This window comes from Hyaena hyaena, unplaced genomic scaffold (assembly GCF_003009895.1).
Source record: "Hyaena hyaena isolate Hyena2069 unplaced genomic scaffold, ASM300989v1 scaffold_404, whole genome shotgun sequence".
NCBI lineage: Eukaryota > Metazoa > Chordata > Mammalia > Carnivora > Hyaenidae > Hyaena > Hyaena hyaena.
This window is the reverse complement of record NW_024081036.1, coordinates 947,739-970,938: the sequence shown is the minus strand read 5'-3', so window position 1 is coordinate 970,938 and position 23,200 is coordinate 947,739. Positions and strand designations below refer to the sequence as shown.

The window sequence follows — 23,200 nt, the reverse complement described above, 5'->3', positions numbered from 1 at the left end:
TCAGCAGGCATCCTCCCGCAGAAGACCAAGCTCATCCTGCGTTCAGAAGGGAGGCCAACATCCTCAGCATCAAGAAGAACGCCCTCTAAGAGCAGGCTCTGTAGCAGACCAGTGTCTCTCCCATATCTTCCACCTTGAGTTGTATGCGGTCTTGTTGCTTGCTTGCCCTCACCAGACCTCCCCCTCACCACGAGTGAGCACTATGATTTCCTCTGTGTCATTCCCTCCCTCCTGCCAGATAAAAGCCCTACCCTTATTTGCTGACCCAAATCTTCCTTACAATTTAAGACTCAGTTCAGTCATGATCTACAAAAAGGCCTTCCCTGAGATTCTAAGTTGGGACTGTTGTCGTGGTATCCTTGGCAATAAAACAGGATTAAAAACGTAGAGTCCTAAAGTGACTCTGAAAAAGAAGCAGCTTCATTTCCTCCTCTGTAGCATGTGTTATCTATGTGAGAGGGTCGTGAAGACTGAGTGACTTCATAAACACAGAGACCACCCCAGGGGAAGTGCTATCCTGCATCCCTGGTGAACTGTCACTCCTCTAGGCTTACTTCTTGTCTTACTAGTGCCACCAACTAGTAACTACCTCCCACGAGAGTGGAAAGAACAGCTCTTGTTCATCTCGCACCCCCAGTGCCGAGCATGTGAACGTTTGGTGAACTAACATCACATCTCTGGACGGGTGGCAGCAGCAGGGAAGGCCTATGCTCATTAGGGGCTCCACTCGCCCAGTTAGAAATTCACAGTCTGGTTCACTTGCCCTCAGCGAGCCGCTACTGGGTACAACGCTCTTCTCTCGGGATGTGTTCACAACGCGTTCAGCCCCACTAAATTCCAACCGGCAATTCTTCAACATGCCTGACTAGCTAAGTTACCAGCAGGTAAGACGGGAATGTGGAAGCAATGAGGCATAAAGAAGGAGAAAAGACTGTTTTTCATGACTTTGCAGTGACAGGAGCCACAGAGAGGGGAAGGCAAAACATGAACAGAACACAGCCCCAGGAGTCTGGGGTTACAGGGCACGAGGCAAAGATCCTCGTTCCTTGAACTGAATTTACCATGTGAATGAATAAAAACAGGCTTGAATTCAAAGCGAAGCAATGAAGGAATCACATTCTTTAGGTCAACCTAACCTTTACAAGTACTTAAGATAAGTTTTCTATCTTAACAAAATATAAGTAAGTTCAGTAAAAATATTTTTCTTTTATTTACTTCGAGGGAAATAAACACATTCAATGTGAGGTGTGGGCAGGTTCCTTTGACTATGCCTACATAACTGAGGTATGGAGTCCCAGACTGCTATAAGCACTATGTGGAAGGTCTAGAGATTTGATTACATATCCTCAGATATTTACTTTCTGCATTGATAGCAACACCTGTATTATTTTGTTCCTTTAATGACTCAACAAAAATACTGATTCTACCTTTCTTTTTAAACTTGATAAAAGTAGGGACATTAAGAAACTCTATTGTTTGCTTTTATTAACATATGCCCAAAGGAATGAGATTCTTTTCCTATGAGGCATTTATTCTTTTAAACTAGTAAAGTGAATTAGATATAATTTTAAGCAGTACTGTTTTATTTAACATTTCTATCATACCAACTGGCACTTCTACAACAGATTTAACCTTTAAAGTAAAAATAATTCCTTGAATCATAAAACATCAGCAGCCAAAAGTTAAAAGTGAATGACTAACTTTTACAGATAAATGTTCTGGCCAAGAAAATTTAAGTTAATTTAAGAAGCAACTGATAAAACATTCTTCACACTTCTAAGAAAAAAAAATCACTTGTTGAAAACCTTCAATATGTGAAAATCTTCTAAAAGTACTACCAGATAGTCCTTATAACCCTAAGGACTAACGAAAAATTGATTAAGAACTGATATCCCTATCTAATGGGTAAAGACATTGAAGTACCTGAAACAATGTATTAAACCTACTGTAAAATATGTGTTTCTCTTTTCAAGAGACGTGTGTGTGTGCATGTGTGTGTGTTGTATGTGTGTGTGCATCAAGGTCTGAGTTTTTCACACATGGGTCTTGGTATTAAGTATCAGTATTTTGCTTTTTATGTTCTAATCTCTATTTACAAAGTGTAATAAAACAACGACCTTAGTCAAAATCACATAAAGAGGAAAAAATTGGCAACTATAGAAACCAATATATATTTTTGTGACAAATAAGTTTTGCTTTAATAGAAAAGATAGAATATCAGTCCTTCAAAGGATTCAGACGATAATTTTAAAACAGAATATATAAAATGAAAAATGGTTTGTGATATACTGAAATGTATACGAGGGTATGGTTTCCAATTACATAGAGATATTCTCCATAGTTTACAGATCTGCGAAAATAATACTGTAGCAGAGCATTTTTGAGGTTCCTGTATACATGTTGATCAGTCATGCCTAATCAAAACACTTCTTTCAAAAAAAAAAAAGTAAATCCATACTCTCCAAAATTATCCTCCCTACTGAAATACAAATAGAAAGGAACAAGGCATCCAGTAGTAACATGAAGTACTGACACACACAACGACATGGCTAGATCTCAAAGTAATCCTACTGAAAGAAAAAAATAAAACAAAAAAGCATGAGTTCATACATACAAAATTCTAGAAAATGCAAACTAATCTATTATCATGAGTGTATTCATATGCCAAAATACATCAAAAAACTTAAAGAGGCGCTGGGCCATGTGGGGTGCTGAGTCAGTTGAGGGTCTGACTCTTGATTTCAGCTCAGGTCATCATCCCAGTGTCGTAAGATCAAGTCCCGTGTTGGGCTCTGCACTGAGCATGGAGCCTGCATGAGATACCCCCTCTCTCCCTCTGCTCCTTCCCCTGCTCATGCTCTCTCTCTCTAAACAAAACAAAACAAATAAACAATAAAGGGGTGCCTCAATGGCTCGGTCAGTTGACTGATTTCAGCTCAGGTCATGATCCTGGGGTTGTAGGATTAAGCTTCACATCCACAGAGATTTTTTTCTCTCTCTCTCTCCTGACTCTCTCCCTTTCTCTCCCTCTGCCCCTCTCCCCTAGTCGCACTGTTTCTCTAAAAAACTTAAAAGTTTAAAATAAAAGATTCTCTCTCTTTTCCTCTGCCCTTCTCTGCAGTTCACGCATGCACTCTCTCTCTCTCTCTAAAATAAAAAAAATTGGGGTGTTTGGGTGCCTTAGTTGGTTGAGTGTCCAAGTTCGGTCCAGGTCATGATCTCACAGCTTGTGGATTAGAGCCCCACATCGGGCTCTCTGCTGACAGCTCAGATCCTGGAGCCTGCTTGGGATTCTGTGTCTCCCTCTCTCTTTGCCCCTCCCCCACTTGCACTTTGTCTCCCTCTATCAAAAAAAAAAAAAAAAAAACTTAAAAATTTTTTTTAATTTTAAAAAATATGTGCAGCTTACTGTATGTCATTTATACTTCAATAAAGCTGTTAAACACCCACATAAATATATATTCACACACATATATATGAATAAATAAGAAATGTGCAAAATCTATATGAGAAAAATACTTTTGAAAGACAAAAATGTAGACTTCAAGAAATAGATATAGCACATTTTTCCCAAGGTGTGGAAAAAAATCTAACTATGATTCAAAATCCAGAACCAATTCTTTTAAAAGGAACTGATAAAGACAGCTACATAAAAATAAACAAAGGAATAAAGCTTTTGCACAGTCAAAAAGCATCATTTGGAAAGTCAAAAAAATCTATATGGAAGGGAAAAAATTGCAACCTGTCCTGTAAAGCCAATGTTCTTAATATATAAAGAGCTCACAGAAATTCGTTAAAAGAAGAAAGACCAATGACCCAAGAGAAAAGTGCATAAATGCCAGGGCTTTTCACAGAAAAAGAAATGAAAATGACCCTTAAAGTTACAAGAGGGTGCTCAACTTTCCTAACACTACACTGACATATCATCTATCACGTAGCAGAATGGCAAAAATCTGAGGTCTGACCATAAATCCTGCTGCTGAGTGTATAGCAGAAAACACTTTCTAATAAACTGCTGGAGAATGAATGCACTGGTATAGCTGAAGAGGAAAATGCAAAATGATCTACAATTAAAATTCATTTACTTTTTTAACTGAAGTATAGTTGACATACAATGTTACACTTAGTTTCCAGGTGGACAATACACTGAGTCCACAATTCTATACCTGATGCTAAGCTCACAAGTGTAGCTACATCCCATACCACACAATGCTATTACAATATCACTGGTTATGTTCCCTATGCTGTGCCCTTCAACCCCGTGACTTAGATATTCCATAACTAGAAGCCAGTACCCACTCTGCCTGTCCCCATATCCACTCTCCCTCTGACAACCTTTTTGACAGAGCGATTCTACCTAAATCTACCCTAGGACACACATGTACATGCGTGAAATGACATATGCACATTATTCCCATCACATAACTATATTAGCAATTGCGTCCATCAGTAGGAGACTGGGCAAATAAAGGAATGATGAATACATCCACCTGTGTCCTGGAAAAATCTCCATACTATTATTGCATGCACACAGGATGTATTTTTAAGTTATAAAAATAAGATGTAAAACCATATATAACCTACTACCTTTTATGTAAGAGGTGGGAAGAGCACTAAGATCTACATACTTACTTGCTCACATTTGTAAAAACTAAAATAAAAACGGGAAATATGAACCAGAAAACAAGATGGCAGAGAACCACCTCTGAGTTATGTGTTGCTGAGGAGAAAACAATTCCCAAAAGTAAAATCAAATTAAAACAAATCTAACTGTATAATCAATTGGTAACAGAAAATTCTTTCAAGTGAATTCAAGGCACAATTTTTTGACTGTATATTCTTAATGAGATTTAGTCTAATTTAAAAAGAATTTCAAAGAAATCTTGAACTTTATCCATTATTGATCATAGTGATACTAACATTGCCATTCTAAAATTACTTAGCACATGCTGAACATTAAGCTCATAAGCACTTAGGTCAGTATTGCTAAGAACTAAGACTTTCTATGAGTGACAATACACACAGAAGCAAAGAAATACAAGTTTAAAATCAGAGAAATAGCAATCTGAACTTATATTTTTTAAATATATATTTCCTAGTTCAATTACTAAAAGAAAAAATGATATCACAGTTGCTATAAGTACCCCACTGGCCTGTTTTTGATCTTGATATACATCTCCCCATTACAGGTAACCAGAATCAAAACCTAATTTATTACAAGGGCGCCTGGGTGGCTCAGTCAGTTAAGTGTCCGACTTCAGCTCAGGTCATGATCACATGGTTCGTGGGTTCGAGCCCCGCACTGGGTTCTGTGCTGACAGCTAGCTCAGAGCCTGGAGCCTGCTTCAGATTCTGTGTCTCCCTCTCTCCCTGCCCTTCCCCTGGCTCATGCTCTGTCTCTCTCTATCTCAAAAATAAATAAGCTATAAAAAAAGTTTTTTTTAAAAAACTAATTTATTACAGTAATCAGAATTTCTAGAGAAATGGCCTGCTCCAGAATGCACAAATAAGCCTGAAACATACTGTATCTGAAAGAAACCTCTCAAAGACTAGCAAGAAAATAAAACCAGCTCAGAAAGACCAAAATAAAATAAAATACTATTTATCATATCCCAAAGGAAACAAGGATTCTCACCATATCTATAGCAAAAAGGCTGCTGTCATCCCAGATGTCTGCTGAAATCGCTTCACCAATAAGGACCATATCCTCTGCAAGCAACTCGAGAACTCTTATTATCATCTGTCTACTACCTGGGAACAGACACAGGAGAAGGGAAAAGTTAACTTACAAAAATGAACATCTAGATACTACACTGCTCAGTCCTTTCGTTCAATTTTTTTGGTGACTTTAGAATCCCTGAAGGACATGAATAGGACAGTCAGAATCTACAACCACCGTTAACACTTCTGTTCCATTCACAATACTATTTAACACATCAAATGTGCTCATAATTAAGAAAAATATTCAGAAAGAAAGGAGCAAAATCTAACTACAAATGCCTTCAGATAGATTAAGATGTTTCTAATTCCGAGACCTTCCGTGTTACACGTAATGGGTGACAGAACCCCAGGTAAGGTCTAGAAAACTCGTCCTGCCGATCCACTCAGGGCTGGAGACATGAGCCGCGTCAGAAGTGCCACACCACACCTGGCCACCTGGGAAGCTGAGCTTGGCTGGACCAACGAAAGGAATAAATGTCCATGACGGTGCTTGCTGAAGAAACTTCAGGACATTCCACCTGAAACGGGTTCTTAAGCCAATACTGACTTAAAACTCTAAAAAAATTCCAAAAGAAACTGTGCTGTCTCACCCAGCACAGCAGTCTCTTTTCTCCAGAGATGGAATATCAAAGGAATTCTACTCGTAATTACCAGCTAAGTGAGTATTCCATCAAGACTTTCTTGTCCCACATACCAGAGGTCAATTTCCAATGAAAGAAGTAAAACAAACTACCAGATGATAAGGGTCTAGATTAACTGTTTCTTTAGAACAGCTGCAGCAAGTTCTCTTAGAAATCTCTTATGACATTGAACAATTATAAATGATGCAATAATTTACCACAAAAGGGCAAGAGAACATTTTGAAAATTTTATGTACCAAGATATAGCTTTATAATTATCAATCTGACTTTTTACAGCAAATTAAGAAAAGGTTAAATGCGAAATCATTGCATCTAAAACTACTCTTCTCAGTCTACCATGCAGACAAATGCGTATACTTTATGATGCCAAAGTCCTGCTCATCCTTCGTTTCACGTTAGGAGTACATGAATTACTGCCCTCCTAACTCCTGGAAGCAGAGTTACTCAGTCTGTGGTGAGTTAGGGTATATGGTTTTCGTCAGGACAAAAAAATGTTTACTGCTTCCCAAACATAGCCCTACGTCCTGCCTCCGTCCCCCCCACCCCCCCAGGCAGGCAAACATAAGCCACAGAGCTTAAAGATCCATTCAAATAGGAAAGATTTTTTTTTTTTTATTGAGCCATTATAAACCAAAAAAGGCAAATCTTGTTTATCTTGTGCTCATATCTCAACAAGGTTATCAACTACAAAAAATGTGTAGAGTTAGAGAAGAAAAAATTATCGCTTGCAACATGCCAAGGGCTTAAGAGTGTGGATGTTGGCTTCAGAACCTTGGTTTGAGCCTCTGTTTTAGCTGTTTGATTTTGGATCGGCTTCTACACCACCCTAAACTCCAGGCTTCTCATTTGTAAAACAGAGATAGAAGTAGTAACTAGCACTTATGGAAAGATAAAATGGCTGTGTGAGGAGCATGTGCAGTGACGCACACGAGGCCAAACCAACTGCTGGGCAAGGCGGGAAGTCCGCGCCATAACTACTGTCAGCACCAGACTCTGTGGGACAGCAGCCACACTGTTCATGTTCTCATCGTCCGTTACTAAAATTACAACTACGTCACAATGCAGACTTCAGTACATCTCTGCAAATTTACCCAGCACATTTGGGAGAAAAAGCAACTCCAGGATGTTTAGGGGGTTTGGGGTGTTTAGAAAAAGAAATGACTACAAAGGTAAGAATCTACCTCAGGGTTTATTTCGATTTTTCACATGTTTCACGGCTTACCCATGAACTGAGTGGGAAGACTGAATAGCTGAGAGCAACTCAAAAAGTTTCAAAGGGCAAAAGCCAAAGATCCTTTTATCCTGACCTACTCACTCCGGCCCACCTTCTCTAACCTGCCCCCGCCACAGTGTCTTTTCAGTGCTTATGGTTAGCCATACAGAAGGAGAAGCCTGGGAAATAAGAAGCAATAAATGGAAGGGCATCCATGTTTACTTAGAAGACCATAAAGATCTTATTAAGTCCTTAGGGATTTGTATCCCAAAAGATCTGTAAATACAAATTCTAAAGGTCCTAACTCTATGAGTTAGGAAACTCTATGTTTTCCATCTTCTATAGATGGAAAAAAGAAAAGAGTCTCAGAGAACAGACAAAATGAACACAAATCACATAAAAAGAACCACGCCTTCAAAAACAACTAACCTGGGGGCGCCTGGGTGGCTTAGTCGGTTTAGCGTCTGACTTTCGCTTTGGTCATGATCTCTCTGTTCGTGGGTTCGAGCCCCGCGTCGGGCTCTGTGCTGACTGCCAGCTCAGAGCCTGGAGCCTATTTCAGAATCTGTATCTCCCTCTCTTTCTGACCCTCCCCTGCTCACGCTGTCTCTCTCTCTCCTAGAAATAAATAAAAATATTAAAACAAAAAAACAAAAAAACAACTAACCTGTTTTTAGGAGCGGAACTGCCGCTTCCAGCACGGAGACACAGAACTGGGGAAGACTGAGCTGCTGGAGCTGCAGCTCCAGGGTGTCTTCGGTCTCCAGCTCCGGCAGATCCACGTGCACCAGGTCCAACGGTGACGGCACAGAAACCCTGGAGTTTACGGGAGCATGGCTACTACTTCCGCTGGAAAAGAAACAATGATAATCCTCGAATATGGAAAGAGCCCACAGACAGCCTTCCTGCCTGTCTGCTGCCTGGCACATTAAAAGCCTCACACTGGACACAACCACATTGCTTCAGGCAACGGTTCTGGTCAGCGTTGTGAAACCTTGGCAAACTTATAAGATTAAACTCCATAAAGACAGCTCCAGTTGTAAATGAAAGCAGGAATGCATGTATATACATTGCTTTTCAAAGGGATGTTCTCAGAATTGCTAGAGCAGCAATCACCATTAGCACTAATAACCCACTCATGTCGAGACAAGAGCGTGCCAATTCACAGCAAAGTTCTTCTGTAATCAACTTGTAGAGGCAACACGGAATCGTTTATATAGCTCCCTAGATTTTCTGTGATTCGCACCAAATGTTCTAAGTGAGCCAATGTTCGCAACTGAAGAATGCTAGAAAATGCCAGAAAAATACGAGGAGAAATGAATTACTTCATTTAGTGCATTCAACATCACATAATGATTTTGAAAATGTATCGAAAAATGGAACATCCCAACTTTCCTGGCTTTTTTCACTAAAAATTCTTACCTTAGCTATAAAGTGGTGGGGTGGGAATTAAGTGCTATCGAAAGGCCTGAACCTCACATTTACAAAGGGCCTCAAATGTCTGACTTTTAATGTTATCCACAATTGTATCACAGCTACACTAAGGCTACTGAGCATGTAAAAGCCCTAAATGGATGTTTGGTCATTTCAACACCCCAAAATAGGAAAATGAGGTGGGCTTCTCTCAAAGGCCAAAGACCCCTTGAGGTGGGTGTTCCCTCAGGGGTGAAAGTTTACAAACACACAGCACACTAGACAGAGCTCAGAGAATGAGGCAGAAGGGCTCTTGAGAACAGAGAGAAAATCTGCGCCTGACCACCCCCAGCCGCTGCAGAAGGGTCAGCACAGGCTCAGATCACACTGTCTGAACCACAGTGCCCCCGAGCCAGGTTTTTCTGCACAATGACGATGGTGATGGTGATGCCACGCTATGACGGGACTGAGAGGGGACAATGGGAGGACACGAAGCCCGCACAGCACTCGGCGGGATGCGGTGCACGCGGCCGGCATGAATCCGTGTCAGTTTGTGGCAGCAGGGTCATGAGAAAATAAGCACGCCCCCAGACAAGCGTGCATCTCACTGAGCATTTATTAGAACAACTCCAAAGAGGAGACTAATAGGTTTATAAGATGCTTGTGGCATAAGAATGAGCTAACACACAAACACCACGCCAATCCCTTTAACAAAAGCTGGTATGTAAGACCCTGTATTCACACAAATGAGTAAAATACCATAAATTATGCACCTTAAAGGAATCCTTCCCCTTTAGTCTCCAATCATTCCTTTTAATAGTAAATACTGATGCATCCAAATTATGATTAGAGGGGCGCCTGGGTGGCTCAGATGGTTAAATGCCCAACTCTTGCCTCCAGTTCAGGACATGATCTCATGGTTCATAAGTTCGAGCCCCACATCAGGCTCCATGCTGATGGTGCAGAGCCTGCTTGAGATTCTCTCCTCTCTCTCTCTCTCTCTCTCTCTCTCTCTCTCTGCCCCTCCCCAGCTTGCTCCCTAGCTCTCAATATAAATAAACTTAAATTTTTTTTTTAATTATGATTAGACTTACAAATATGGGATCAAAATATTATCAAAGAGGCACCTGGGTGGCTCAGTCGGTTAAGCATCCGATTCTTGGTTTCGGTTTAGGTCCCCATCCCAGATAAAAGGGACTGAGCCCCGCAATGGGCTCTGCTCTGTGCATGAAGCCTGCTTTAAATTCTCCCTCCCTCTCCTTCTCACATGCTCTCTCTTTCTTTCAAAATAAACAGATAAAACATTTTAAAAAAATTAAATATTATCAAAATGTATCTGTCATTTAAAGCTATACTTTTAAACTAAACCATATTTCATCTATGGCTAATAAAAACAATTAAATGGGTCAGAATCCTCATTCATTTTTTAATGGAATAGAAAGGAAGAGAAAATATAGCTCACTATGTAGCATATGGAATCAAAGTACTATTTTGTGAGTACCTTGTTGTGGCAGAGACACACACACAGACGTACACACAGGCAAACATACACACACACACACACAGAGCACATGTCTGTGTACTGAGTACTGAACTGCATGTAGTATTATTTCGTACTGTGGGTCATGGGCAAAAAAGTATGAAAACCACTGGTTCAGCACAAGGCCACACCTGTGGTAATTTTCCAAGAGAGAAGACAGAGGAAAACGTCAGTCTCCCTCTCGAAATAAAACACACACACCCGTTAACTGGGCTTTGCAACAGTCACCTGGAAGACACTGCGTCCCAGTCCTGACCGTCTCCCCTGGGCCGCTGACCTGTGCGTCCCGCCACCGAAGGCCGGGGGCTACTGCTTCCTGGAGAAGGATTCTGGGAATGATGAATAACTCTAGCTTCATGACAATAAGACAAAGAAGAATTTTGGGAAACTGTATCTGAGAGGAAAAGAGAATAAAATTACCTGTCAGTAGAGACAAATCATGATTATCAAGTATACACATCATTCTTCCAAAAAACAGTAACAAAGTTAAGACGGTAGAAATGCTTCCATTGGGGTAAAAGTAAAGGTCGACCTTTCCCACAGGTGTGTCCGCTGCGCACACGTGCATCTAACACCAGGCTTACATCTGACCGGCCCGGTGGCGCACGCGGCCTTCTAGCCGGCACTGCTGACTTGGAGCACCAGGGCCGCCCGGGCAGAACAGCAGATTCTGCGCATCTCTGCTCAAAACTCCACAAGAAACCCTACCTCAGACCACATGCAAAAATTAACTCAAAGTGGATCAACAACCTAACTATGAGAGTTAAAACCATAAAGCTCTTAGCAGAAAATATAGAGGTAAATCCATTGGATTTGGCAATGGATCTTTAGATATGAAACCAAAAGCACAACCAAAGAAATACAGATAAATTGGACTTCATCAAAATCAAAAACTTTTGTGTTCAAATGACATAATGAAGAAAATGACAACCTACAGACTGGGAGTTAAATATGTGCAAATCCATGTCTCTAAAAAGGACTTAGTAACCAGGATATAAAAGAGCTCCTAAAACAACAGTAAAAAAGACAAAAAAAAAAAAAAACAATTTAAAAGTGGGCAAAGAGCTTTAAAAGACATTTCTCCAAAGAAGATACACAAGTGGCCAATAAGCACCTAAAAAGTCACTAGGAAAACCCCAGTCATTAATCAGGAGTCTTTAGGGCAATGCTAATCAGAACCACAGTGAAATACCACTTCACATCTACCAGGAGGACTAGGGTTTTAAAAAGGGGAAATAACGAGTGTTAGCAACACAGAGAGAGACCGGAAGGCTCACAGGTTATGGTGGATGTAAAACGAGGCAGCCATTGTGGTTGGGTGGGTCCTTGGAGAGCTAACATGACCCAGCAATTCCACTCCTAGGTATATTCGCAACAGACCTGAAAACAGGGGCTCAAACAGAGATGCCTATGTTCACTGACACATTATTCACAATAGCCAAAAGGTGAGAACAAGTCCCATGTCCGGCAACAGATAATCGTATAAATGAAATTGGTGTATACAAAAAAAAGGACTGAAATTCTGACACAGTTACAACACGGATGAACCTTGGAAGCATGAGGCTAAGTGGAACAAACCAGACCCTAAAGGACAAATATCGTGTGATTCCACTTGTCTAAGGTTCCAAGAACAGACTTAGATTTAGAAAGAGAACGTAGCGAGGTTACCAGGGCTGCAGAGGGAAGGGGATGGTCACAGATCTTCCATTTAGGGTGATGACAAACATTCGAGAACAGAAAATGATGATGGCTGCACAAGAGTGAGAATGTAATAATGTCAACAGAGCTGCACATTTTTAAATGGAATTCGGTAAAATGGAGGCATTTGCAGAAGGAGAAAAAAAAAAGCTCTCCAAGAGCATCTCACCTCTTTCTTTGAGCACTTCAAAGAAAATACGAAATCCTTACCACGATCTACAAGCCCCCACACACTCTGGCCCCTGGCTTCCCCTGGTCTCCCTCCCCACTCCCCACTCCCCGTTTACTACCCTCTGCTCTCACGTCTGCCTGTTTTCTGCTCCTCGAGACCGTCACTTCCTATCTGAGGTCTCCAATCTTCTGGGAATACTGTTCCTGCAGCTCTTCAAGGGGATAGTTCCTGCTCGCCTCTCAGGCCACCCCCTCCGAGAGGCCCTCCACACCCATCCTATCCAGGTAAGCCTCATTTCCCCAGTCATGGTCAGTCACAGCACCCTTCCAATTTCCTTTGAGCACTTCTGATCTGAAACAAACTTATTCGCTTGTAATATTACCTGTTCCCCAACTTTCTCAAGGATAAGCTCAGAAGGGTTGGGGACCTTATCTGTTTTGTTCAGATACCCCTTAGAGACTAGGATGTCAGTCAGCATACAGTTGGTGATAAATAAACATTTAATACATGAATAAATCTTCAAAGATATTACTTTTATCAACATTATAACTCTTCTCCTGATGAAACATGCCGTGTCTACAAGCTCTCTGTTATCAGTCATTTGCAAAATGCTGTATCTCAAGAATGTTAATGAGGAACCCTATACCCTCCGAGATCTATAATAAACTTAACATAGAGCATAAGTATTCGAGTAGCATAGGATCAGTGAAACTCTGAACAGAACAGGGATTAACTGTGAAGCATGATGATAAATCACTGCAATTTAATATTCAACTTTCAGGGCATACTGAATAAGCGCACAGAATTTCTAACTTCTAAGTACTGCTTTGACAAAGCCAGCCGAGTGCTCTATTTGGCCATTAGGTGGTGCTTTTCTCCCTTAAAAGTCTGGCACTGCTTTCATATAATCAATACTCTTTAACTACATCACAAGCCGCATAAAAAGTTTTCATAAAATACAAATGAGGGGCACCTGGCTGGCTCAGTTGGTACAGGATACAACTCTTTGATCTCAAGGTTGTGAGTTCAAGCCCTATGTTGGGTGTAGAGGTTATTTAAAATTAAATAAATAAATAAATAAAAATAAAATATACCCAAAAGTTAAAAAAATATTTATTAAAAAAATACAAATCATTTTTTAACCCAATCTATTAATACAACAAATAAATTTCTAAAATGCCCAAGGTGCCACATAAATATCTGAACTCAGAATTCTTGTCCCTAATCCCCAATACCATATGCATAAGAGAAAAGAAAAAACAATCTTGCAAATGGCTCTTATCAAAAAAAAAATTAAAAAAAGAAAGGAAGATAGGATCATGAGTGGTTCTGTCACTGATAAGACTGGTTTTCAAAGGTGATCATTTCATGACATTTAGGAATAAGGAGTTTATGCTGTGAAAATTTACACAGTAAGTATAATAGAAACTTCTCAACAGAGGACCATGGGGGAGGGGGAGGGGAAAAACTAGCTGGGGAGAGGAAGGGAGGCAAACCATGAGAGCCTCTTGAATACTGAGAACAAACTGAGTGCTGATGGGGGTGGGGGGAGAAGGGAAGGAGGGTGATGGGCATGGAGGAGGGCACTTGTTGGGATGAGCACTGGGTGTTGTTGGAAACCAACTTAACAATAAACTAGAAAAGAAAAAATTAAATAAATAAATAAATAGAAACTTCTCAGAAGAATCTGCAAATACCACCGGTGACTAATGAATAAACAAACATAAATACCTTGTTTACTAGAGAAAAAACCTGGATCTCGGTGAAAGTTCAGTCTGTTTCTTAAATACACGCACAGCTGCTGCAAACAGGACACGGACTGTAACGCCAGCCGATGCTTCCCGTCTCCCCCAAAGGCCAGTTTCAACAGAGATAAAAGGCTCTGAAATACAGAAGAGCAGTGAAAATGATCAAGGGAAGGTGGATGTGGAGCTTAAGTAAGGTTAAATGAACAACCAAAGGACAAAAATTAACTTGTAAAATATTTGTGAGACATAAGGAACAGAAACAGACAAAAATGACCTGGCATAATCCAAGAAGACGGCACAAAGCAAGACAATAAAACCTCAACAGAAGAGTCAGTGTTTGTTACGCTAAGTCTGTTGGCTGAGTACCTATTCTGGGAGATCCTGAATTACTCCCCACTCAGGACATTAAATTACAAAGTAGTTTTTAAAAATAACAGCCAGCCTTCGGCATCTCAAACAGCTCAATCATTTTGCCACGTTTTGGCAACTGTTGACAGCTTTCCTTCCTCTGCTGGTCCTCTGACAACTGCCACCTAGGTCTTAGCAGTTGCCACTGAGGGGCCTGCACGCCAGCCCTGTGATCACAGAGGGAGGGTGTGAGGCATTGCAGCTGCTGTGGGAAGGCCACAACCCTAGACCCGGGGCCCCGAGCTCTGCCACAGAAACCAGAGTCCATCCAACCTGCCCACGACCGTATTCCCACCGTACCCAGCACCGCGCCCGCCACCTCCTGCACACTCAGAGAGCCCTGCTGTTCTTAGGTGAAGAACAGTGACTGCTGCCCAGCCTCAATTTCCAAAGTCTAGTCTCCCTTCTGCAGCCCATGAAAGGTCAATTCAAGGTGGTCAACCTGGACCTGTGTGTGCCGACTGAGACTACCTCTGATCAGAAGAACTACCACTACCCAAAGAAATTAGAGCAAAAGTGATTTCAGTGATCAAAGACTTCATTTCATAAGTACAAGAGTGCACACGCCTTCCCAAGGACTCCTGCTTTGCAAACTCTGTTTCACTGTAAAAAGTTCTCTATTTCAAAATCTACAACAATTATAGAGGAGACGTACCTGAACAATTTTTGGCCTTTGAAGGAAAATTTCAGCAGGAAAATCTTGCATGATAACATCCTTCAGTAGCTCACAGGTATTCCAGATTAAAGTGTGGCTACTACTTCTTAAAGAGCTGCAAAAAGACAGCATTATTTTACTTTGCTTGGTGGCGTAATGACCCTACTAACAGCCCTTCTGGTCTCACTGAGACTTCGCTTCCCTGGGTGGCTTTCCTAGACCCACTCCCTAGTCAAGAACTCTGGGGTAGGCCCTTCCTCCATAAGCTTATATTTGGTGCTGCGGCACCTGCATGTTGGCTTTCTATCCCCCACTAGACCCTCCTCAAGGATAGTCACCCCACAGTGTCCATCGCTTACACCAAGACAATCATAATGCTATAAACGGAGATCAATGAAGTCAAAGGGCACAGAAGGCAATGTGATTTGCCAAACAAATTAGTAAGTAACACAGAAAAAATTACACTAAATGCGGAGTTAAGGTCTAGAAATTAGATTCATTACTGCTCTTCCCCAGGCTAGTGAATCAAGCTGGGATTCCCCTCCTACCCCAAACAGAGGACACCCCCACCTTCTCAGACTATATGTACCCCTAGGGATGAGGCAGAATCCACACGTCCTCTCTCAGCCCAGCTCCAGCCCACCGTCCACCACCACCACCCAGAGGTGTGAACTAGAAATCCTATCTCTTCCCAGGGCACTGACTCAGACCCCTCTGCCCCTTTCCCACGTGTCCTCCACCTCTTCAACGTTATGCCACGAGAATTTACTGATGCCTTGGAAGGGCCTGCATCAAAACGCCGTTAACAGCATGCAGCCGTTTATCCAGTCCTAATTCTAGCACGTTGGCCTTTACACTGCCTGCTGAATATACCGTCCACGAGAAAGGACTGCATTTATGTTTAATTTTTTTCATTTCTATTAACCAAAGGCATAAACATTGGCCAATCAGTCTAGTCAATAAGAGATGACTCATGTCACCAAGAAGTATGTACATGATTCCAATCACATAAACAGAAGTGTAGCCTGATTACAGCAAATGGGAATTTTCTGACTTGCTTTCTGAAACAGTGAAAACCATTCATATACTCCCAGTCCTGCCTTTCACAGACACTTAGTATGTTTTTTCCCCTGGGTGAAAATGTATGACAAGAACAACCAGATGTAATGGCTATCAGTGAACCAAAATCCTGGCACATACCAGGCTCCGTACCTTTCATTAGAGGAGAGAACGTGTCTATCTGTTGCAGTGAGCGGTAGCCAAGGAAATGTAGAAAACTTCAAACACTTCACAGTCTGATTTACTGTTAACAGAACAGCAAAATTTAAGGGATCAAAGACAAGTTGACAGACTCCCAATGTTAAGAGCAAGGCTTCACTCTTAAAACAAGTCCTCAAAGTTATATCTTACAGTAACCTAAAATATACTAAACAAGATTAGCTGTAAATTCATTCCCTAACAGGATAAATAACAGAGTTCTGTTTTCATATTTTACACAGAACCCATATATTATTGTTATTAGATGAGCACTCAATACAAACCAATACTGGATGGCATTTAGAATTTGAATTACATTTTCTATCGTCCCCTGTGGCTTGCCAGAACAGAGCTTAAATTTAACATGAAAGGAACTGGCATTTGGGGATCTTAATTGTAGAAATTAAAAATGATATAGATGTAATCATACACTATATTTAAAAATTAGTCACATTCAAATGTCCCAAATGGTGTTAGATGGCTAAGCCTCTCTGAAGACGACTTGAAGACCATAAGGTTGAAGATCAAATATCAGCACTCAAACCAGATTAAAAGAAATCTGAGAAACCAACAATTTTAAACTACCCCATTCAAATTATTTTTTTTAACAAATCATATATTGTACAAATTAAGGTGGCAAAGCCAGTACCTACATAAACCCTTCCAAGTGGCAAACAGTCTTTCTGCCAAATGCTTTGCAAAGAGCATGGAATCACTGAATTTGGAAAAAACAGCATTATTAAATCCCCAAATACAGCACAGTTGCTTCTTTCAGAAGTGCGAGCACACAAGCAGGGTTTACTTTTTCACAGGAAAGCAATAGGTGGATGGAAGGAAGGACAGACTTCTACCGGAGACAAAATTATGGGTCAAAAATAAGCCCTATCATCAACCCACAAACTCAGCTCACATAACGTTTTAGCATCTCAATGGCCCCTAATGTCTTCAGCAGCTACACTCGGTGCCCACCGTCTCAGCCCTGGACACTCTCGCCCTTCAGATGTCTCCCTGTCACTCAATAAAGCCTCTTAATCACCAAGAAATGATCACCTCAAAACCAAAGCACCCTCACAAGCCTAGCACAATTTCACGGAAAGAAAAGGTAAAGTGTTTTAACAGGCAAACAAGTTTTCAGTTCTTTCTTATGCTGTTTTTCAAGTAGTTTCTGTGAACGGTTTTTAATAATAGAGGGCATCCAAACGGAGTTAAATGAGACACCGGACATGAGCAGATACACCCCTGGACACAACACTTTCTTTTCAACAATGCAGACAAAGAAGATTAGGTACACACTCAATTACTGCCTAACTACATCACTTGGAACCAAGGTTTTATCCTTCCCTAGCCTCAGTGCCTTCATCAACAAAATGGGGAGAGTAACAATATCAATTTCAACAGGACTTGGTGAAGATTCGTTTGTTCACTCAAAGAATACACATGGAGTACCTACTATGTTTTTGGCACTGTTTTGCACGCTGGGCATAAAGCGATGTTCACAGCTACCATTAAGCTTATAACGAGGGAGACAAAGAAGAGGGAAATTAATATGTAATTTCAGATGATATATGTTAGAAAGAAAACTAAATATAGGTGGAAAGTGACCACTAAGGCCCTCGGGAAGGCCTCTCTTGAGAAGGTGACACATGGGCAGAGACCCAGCCAGACGGGCAAAGACCCGGATGAGAATCCAGGGAGGAAGAGGCTCTCCCGTGAGCCGGGCGCCGAGAGAAAGATCCCAAGTCTTTGGCTTGAGTAACTGGGTGAACGGTACTTGGTGAGCTGAGCAATAAACAGCAGGACACAGACAGCGTGGGGCATGGCTCCCGACGCAGGGCGCGTGGTCGGCAAGCAGGAGGGGTGCCTCTGTCACCACGCAGCTGCACACAGCTGCTCAGCGGCACTCACGATGCCGCAACGTTTCACCACTCGGACTCTGTATCCTAATCTGAGGAAAGTGAAACGCTCGGGCTTGACCACAGTTTGTCTTTACCACAATGAGGAAAAGCACATTAATTTCTGATCTACAGGTCAGCAGGATCTACTCCTCTACATATACACACCCAGTGGTCGTGGGGACACCTCCATCTGCTGGAAATCACTTCTGTCTGGAGGGAAATAGCCTATCAGGATTTCCGGCTGCTGTGGCAATTCTGGTAAGAAAACATACATCACTGTGTTATTGATTCCTCACTTGCTAAAAGTGAAACTTATTCTTTTCAAATACTACTGTTTTGTCTTAACGTTTTTTAAGCATTTTAAAAGCTAGAAAAGTAACAATTTTTTTTTCTCTGAATAGTCCTCCTCTAGAGGAAAAAAATGTAAATGTTGAGCCAGTTTTGAATCAAGGGGGAGGGTTTTCCACTCTTTTAAAGTTCAGCAAATACTACTACTATCTGTTAGAATGAAAACATGCACGATATATATGAAGACTCTGTTACAAAGGATTTATTCAAGGGCTATCTCTGCTTCTCAGTCCATCTCCCTCCTCACTCTTACTCCAACTGCGTAGTTCCCGACCACTTCAACTTTCACTAATATCTTTAAAGAAAACGTCAAAAACAAAGGAGTCAAGCACTCTTTCAGGATCTCTGACGATCGCTCCTCTGTCACATGCGACTGCACACTCAGCAACGCAGCTGTAATAAGAATGGGAATAAGGAAAGGACTAAAACTAAATTTGTAACTGTGCTTGAAGTTTTCAGGCCAGTACTTCCTAAGATACTAACACAGATAACAAAAAGTGAGCCCTAGACCACAGGTCTGATCTCCCCCGCAGGGAACTAGGTTGAAAATAAATGATTTAAAATTCTCCTTTACTGGTTACGGCTTAGACAGAAATTTTCACTGTGAAAAATCGCCATCACACAAGAGCCCTGTACACAGCAGCTACAATTATCTTCTCGGTAACAGCGGCACCAATGGTCTCAGCTGTGCAGCACGGCACAGAGAAAAACAGGATCTTATAGGAGAAGTGAGCAAAAATGCGTTTTTGAATACTTTTACGACTCAGTCACATAGATCTCAGGAGCATTTTCCCCCCCTTCAAAGCAATGTAATTGCTGTTGTCCACGTAAGGCACTCTCCTGAGAAGTCAACAATGAGAGCAGCCAACTGTGCTGTGCTTGGTACATGCCAGGCCCCGTGCTGAGCACACACAGCACCGTCCCACTTAATCCTCACAACAATTCGATAAGGTGTTCTATCTTATTGTCCCAGTTGCCGGACGTGAAAACTAAAACCTGGAGGGATTAAGTACTATAGCCAAGGTCACACAAGTACTAGCAGAAGTGGCACTCAAACCCACGTCTGTCTGACTCTGATTTGAACAGTGTACCACGCATATGTCATCTTCATTGGAGACCCAGTAACAAAACCCAGAGCTAGGACAGAGACCACCCCACGGCTCCAAGAGGAACACAGTGCAAGAAGGCAAGTGTAAAACATTCAGAACAATGTCTGTCACGTTGTAACGAGCGCTCGGTGAAAATCTGGTGTTATCACTGAAGAAATAATCTGTCAAACTAGTCTCATGGAAAGAAAATCACTGGCATCTCTTAGGCCCCTTGACCAAATAAAGTAATAAATACAAATGTAATCTTCTCTGAATAACAGCAGAGAAGGGAAATAGGCCAAACTCATGTAAACTAATGCAAGAAAAATAAGTTATGGGAGAGGGTCTTTTTTTTTCTTTTAACCTAAGGTCCCGTTCCTTGGAATTAACCACCAAAAAACAATATATTGCTATTTTAACAGAATGCATCCAGAGTGACTCCAAAGAGTTACCAGTTTGTTTGGTTTGGTAAGATGCGGAGTGTAGGGCCGGGTCTTCGGAAGGAAGAATAAAAAGTCCATCCAGAACGCCATCGATTTCGGCCTGTAGATTCGGCTCCACATTAGAACGAAGTTTAGATAAGAATTCGACTGCACCGAGGTCAAGCAAATGCTTGACTGCTGGGGGATACTGAAAGAAGAAGACAGAGGCTTGAGAGTAACCATATATGTCAAAACGTCTACACTTTATCTTACAGCAATGAAAGCAGGAAAGTATTTTTAGTATGCTGGATGTTCCTTTTTCAAAAAATAAATCTTGCATTGATGCACCCAAAAGTAAAGAACTTCCATGAACAGGACATAGATTATTATACAGATGTACATAAGCCACGTGACGACACTTACCACTTACGAGAGACTAGCCCAGACACTGCGTGCTAGAAGTGCACACTGTCCAGTTCTACATTTATTATCTGGATGACGTCTCTCCACTGACTCCCACCCCGGCCTCTCCTACCTCTCCAAGGATGCCAAATAATCCCCTATGACTGCACAGTGACTTACAGTTTCAAAGGTTAAGCTTGCCCTTTGACATTTGACCGTGACAACTACTCTCAAGACAGGCTGAGGGGCTTTTAGGTGGGTCAGTCGGTTAAGTGTCCAACTGCAGTTCAGGTCATGATCTCAGTTTGTGGGTTCAAGCCCCACATCGGGCTCTGTGCTGACAGCTCAGAGTCTGGAGCCTATTTCGGATTCTGTGTCTCCCCTTCTCTCTGCCCCTCCCCTGCTGGCACTTTGTCTCAAAAATTAAAAAAAGTTAAAAAAATTTTAACAAAAAATAGTTTTATAAAAAGACAGGCTGAGGAACATAAATGTGAAATGCAATTTGAGATACTCGAGGTATTTATTAGCCGCAATGGTAACGTTAACTTGAAACATAGCCTCTTACAAACAGACACATCTAATCTGTAACACGTAAATAACAGAACACAAGGAAAAACAGAACAAGTATCAACTTCCAAAGATGATTCCAAAAATCAGAACACACCACAACCCAGAAGTTCTGTTATTTCAGGGCACAAGAGAGCCAATGTTAGACTCAACATTACACATAAAAGGAAGTTATACACCCAGACGAACATCTCTGGTTGTTCAAAAAAATTTTTTTCTTTAATTATTTAGCTTTCCAAAAAGAAAAAAAAATCCAAAAACTCTATAAATTAAGCAACACTCGCTCCTCTGATTTTATTTCAAAATGATCCTACCTTAACCAATCTGTTCAACAGGCTGAGGACCTCTTCTTTCATTGGAACCGACGGGAAATTGAACCATTCCAGCAAACGGAGGAAAAGTAGCCTCTCCTGAACCAGATCTTCACAGCACACTAAGGTGTGCTCAACCTTGCAGAGAATGTTCTTGAGAGCGCGTTCCCTGATCTCGGCCAGCTGGTGACCTGTCAAAGCACAGCACAAAGCTACTTCCCAGCTCCAAAGGGGCGCCCACCCGGAATTCACCCTAAAACCTAGTTATTGACGCTGGGGGCGGGGGGCAGGGTGAAGGAGGACATAAACCAATTTTTTTTTTTTCTTTTCTCTTTGTTTTTAACCGGCGGGCCTCTGGTGCCCTCGGGACGCGAACCGCTGGGTTTCCACGGAGTCTGAGATGGATGCCCGGGGGCTGCCCTGGCGAGACCGGGACGACAGGAAGCCATCTCGCGGTGGCCCAGCCTCGAAGACGTTACACAGCCAGCCCTAGCGCGCGGCCACGACAGGAGGGCGACTCGGGAGAGGGGCAGCTCAGACTGTTACCGAGTTTCCTGATAAGCCCCGCCAAGACCATTTCGTCCCGCTCAATCAGCCGCCGCCGGAGAATTAAACTGCCGCGCCACAACGTCCGCCTACAATGAGTGTCCCCACGGAAACCCGGCCGGCCGGGCTGCGGGTTCCGCAGAGCCGCAGAGAGCCACCCGGCAAACAGGAGGCGTCCAGGGGGCTGCGGCCGGCCCCGCGCCTCCGCAGAAGCTTCAAGTCTCTCTGTAATTACTACTACGGGGCTCCTAGACCGCGGTGTCTGTCGTAAGAACCGGAAAGAACGAAGAGACCAGCAGCGAGCAGAACCCGCCTTGGCCGCCGTGCACGTCGGGAGTTGTGGTCTTCGGCCATGTGTGCTCCGCTCCCGGAATTCCGGACGCGCCGCTGCCCCCACCGCCTAGGGTTCCGGCGCCCCAGAGCGGGCTCTGGCGCGGGAGACACCGGTGTGGCAGAGCGCAGCCAGGCCTGCAGACTCGCCCTGACCCCGCCAACCTGAATTCTTGGCTCCCAGAACCATACAGTTTTCAATACAGAGTTTGCTTTGGATTCCCGCACGCCCCCCTCCCCCCCCCCCGTTGGTTACTAAACTCACTCACCCTCTTTAACTGTAAAATGTACCTGCAGCGGCAAATGGTGTCCTTGGACACCTAAATTCAATATAAACAAGTCACACAAAGGAAGGAGGAGGGGCGGGAGGACATAACTGAACAAAAGAGAAAGAAGAGGGCTGTGGAAAGAGAAAAAAATGGGAAGGGGGCGGGCAACGGTGTGAATTAATATTTGAATCCCACAAAACTGGAATGGCACTGGGATTGGTCTGAACACAGGGAAAAATAAGTCTAAGCAACTATAAGAGCAGCAACAAGATTAAATCTGTAAAGAGATTTTCATTCTACAGAACATTTCTCTCACCAGTGTTTTCAATGTCCCTAGAAGAGGGATGCCAAGGTAGGTATATCCATTCTTATTTTGGAAAAATAAAATAAAAATATCTTACATTCATAGGAGTTCTTCACCCACAGTCACATCAAGTGTCAGATTGAGAGCCTGACCATAATTTTCCTTGTGACATTCTTAGGGCCTTGCTGCCCCTGAAAGGCGTGTAGGCAGGTTAGAGAGTGGTGATGTTAGACCTGGAACTCCAAGAGTAAG

At 42.2% G+C, this 23,200-nt stretch overlaps 1 protein-coding gene across 3 annotated transcripts in view; it reads right to left on the bottom strand.

Moving 5' to 3' along the window:
• Positions 1 to 22,124, bottom strand: part of RTTN (rotatin) — a 163,405-nt gene extending 141,281 nt beyond the window's left edge. For all 3 annotated transcript variants that reach the window (XM_039251940.1, XM_039251941.1, XM_039251942.1), the window contains exons 1-10: positions 22,046 to 22,124; positions 21,503 to 21,690; positions 20,250 to 20,427; positions 18,527 to 18,616; positions 16,422 to 16,512; positions 15,210 to 15,324; positions 14,130 to 14,280; positions 10,757 to 10,922; positions 8,243 to 8,424; positions 5,636 to 5,751 (exon numbers count right to left, since the gene is read on the bottom strand). In XM_039251940.1, coding sequence (XP_039107871.1) covers positions 5,636 to 5,751; positions 8,243 to 8,424; positions 10,757 to 10,922; positions 14,130 to 14,280; positions 15,210 to 15,324; positions 16,422 to 16,512; positions 18,527 to 18,616; positions 20,250 to 20,427; positions 21,503 to 21,690; positions 22,046 to 22,076 — 1,308 coding nt within the window. In that variant the 5' untranslated portion in view covers positions 22,077 to 22,124. The remainder of the gene's footprint in view (positions 1 to 5,635; positions 5,752 to 8,242; positions 8,425 to 10,756; positions 10,923 to 14,129; positions 14,281 to 15,209; positions 15,325 to 16,421; positions 16,513 to 18,526; positions 18,617 to 20,249; positions 20,428 to 21,502; positions 21,691 to 22,045) is intronic.
• Positions 22,125 to 23,200: the final 1,076 nt, after the last annotated feature.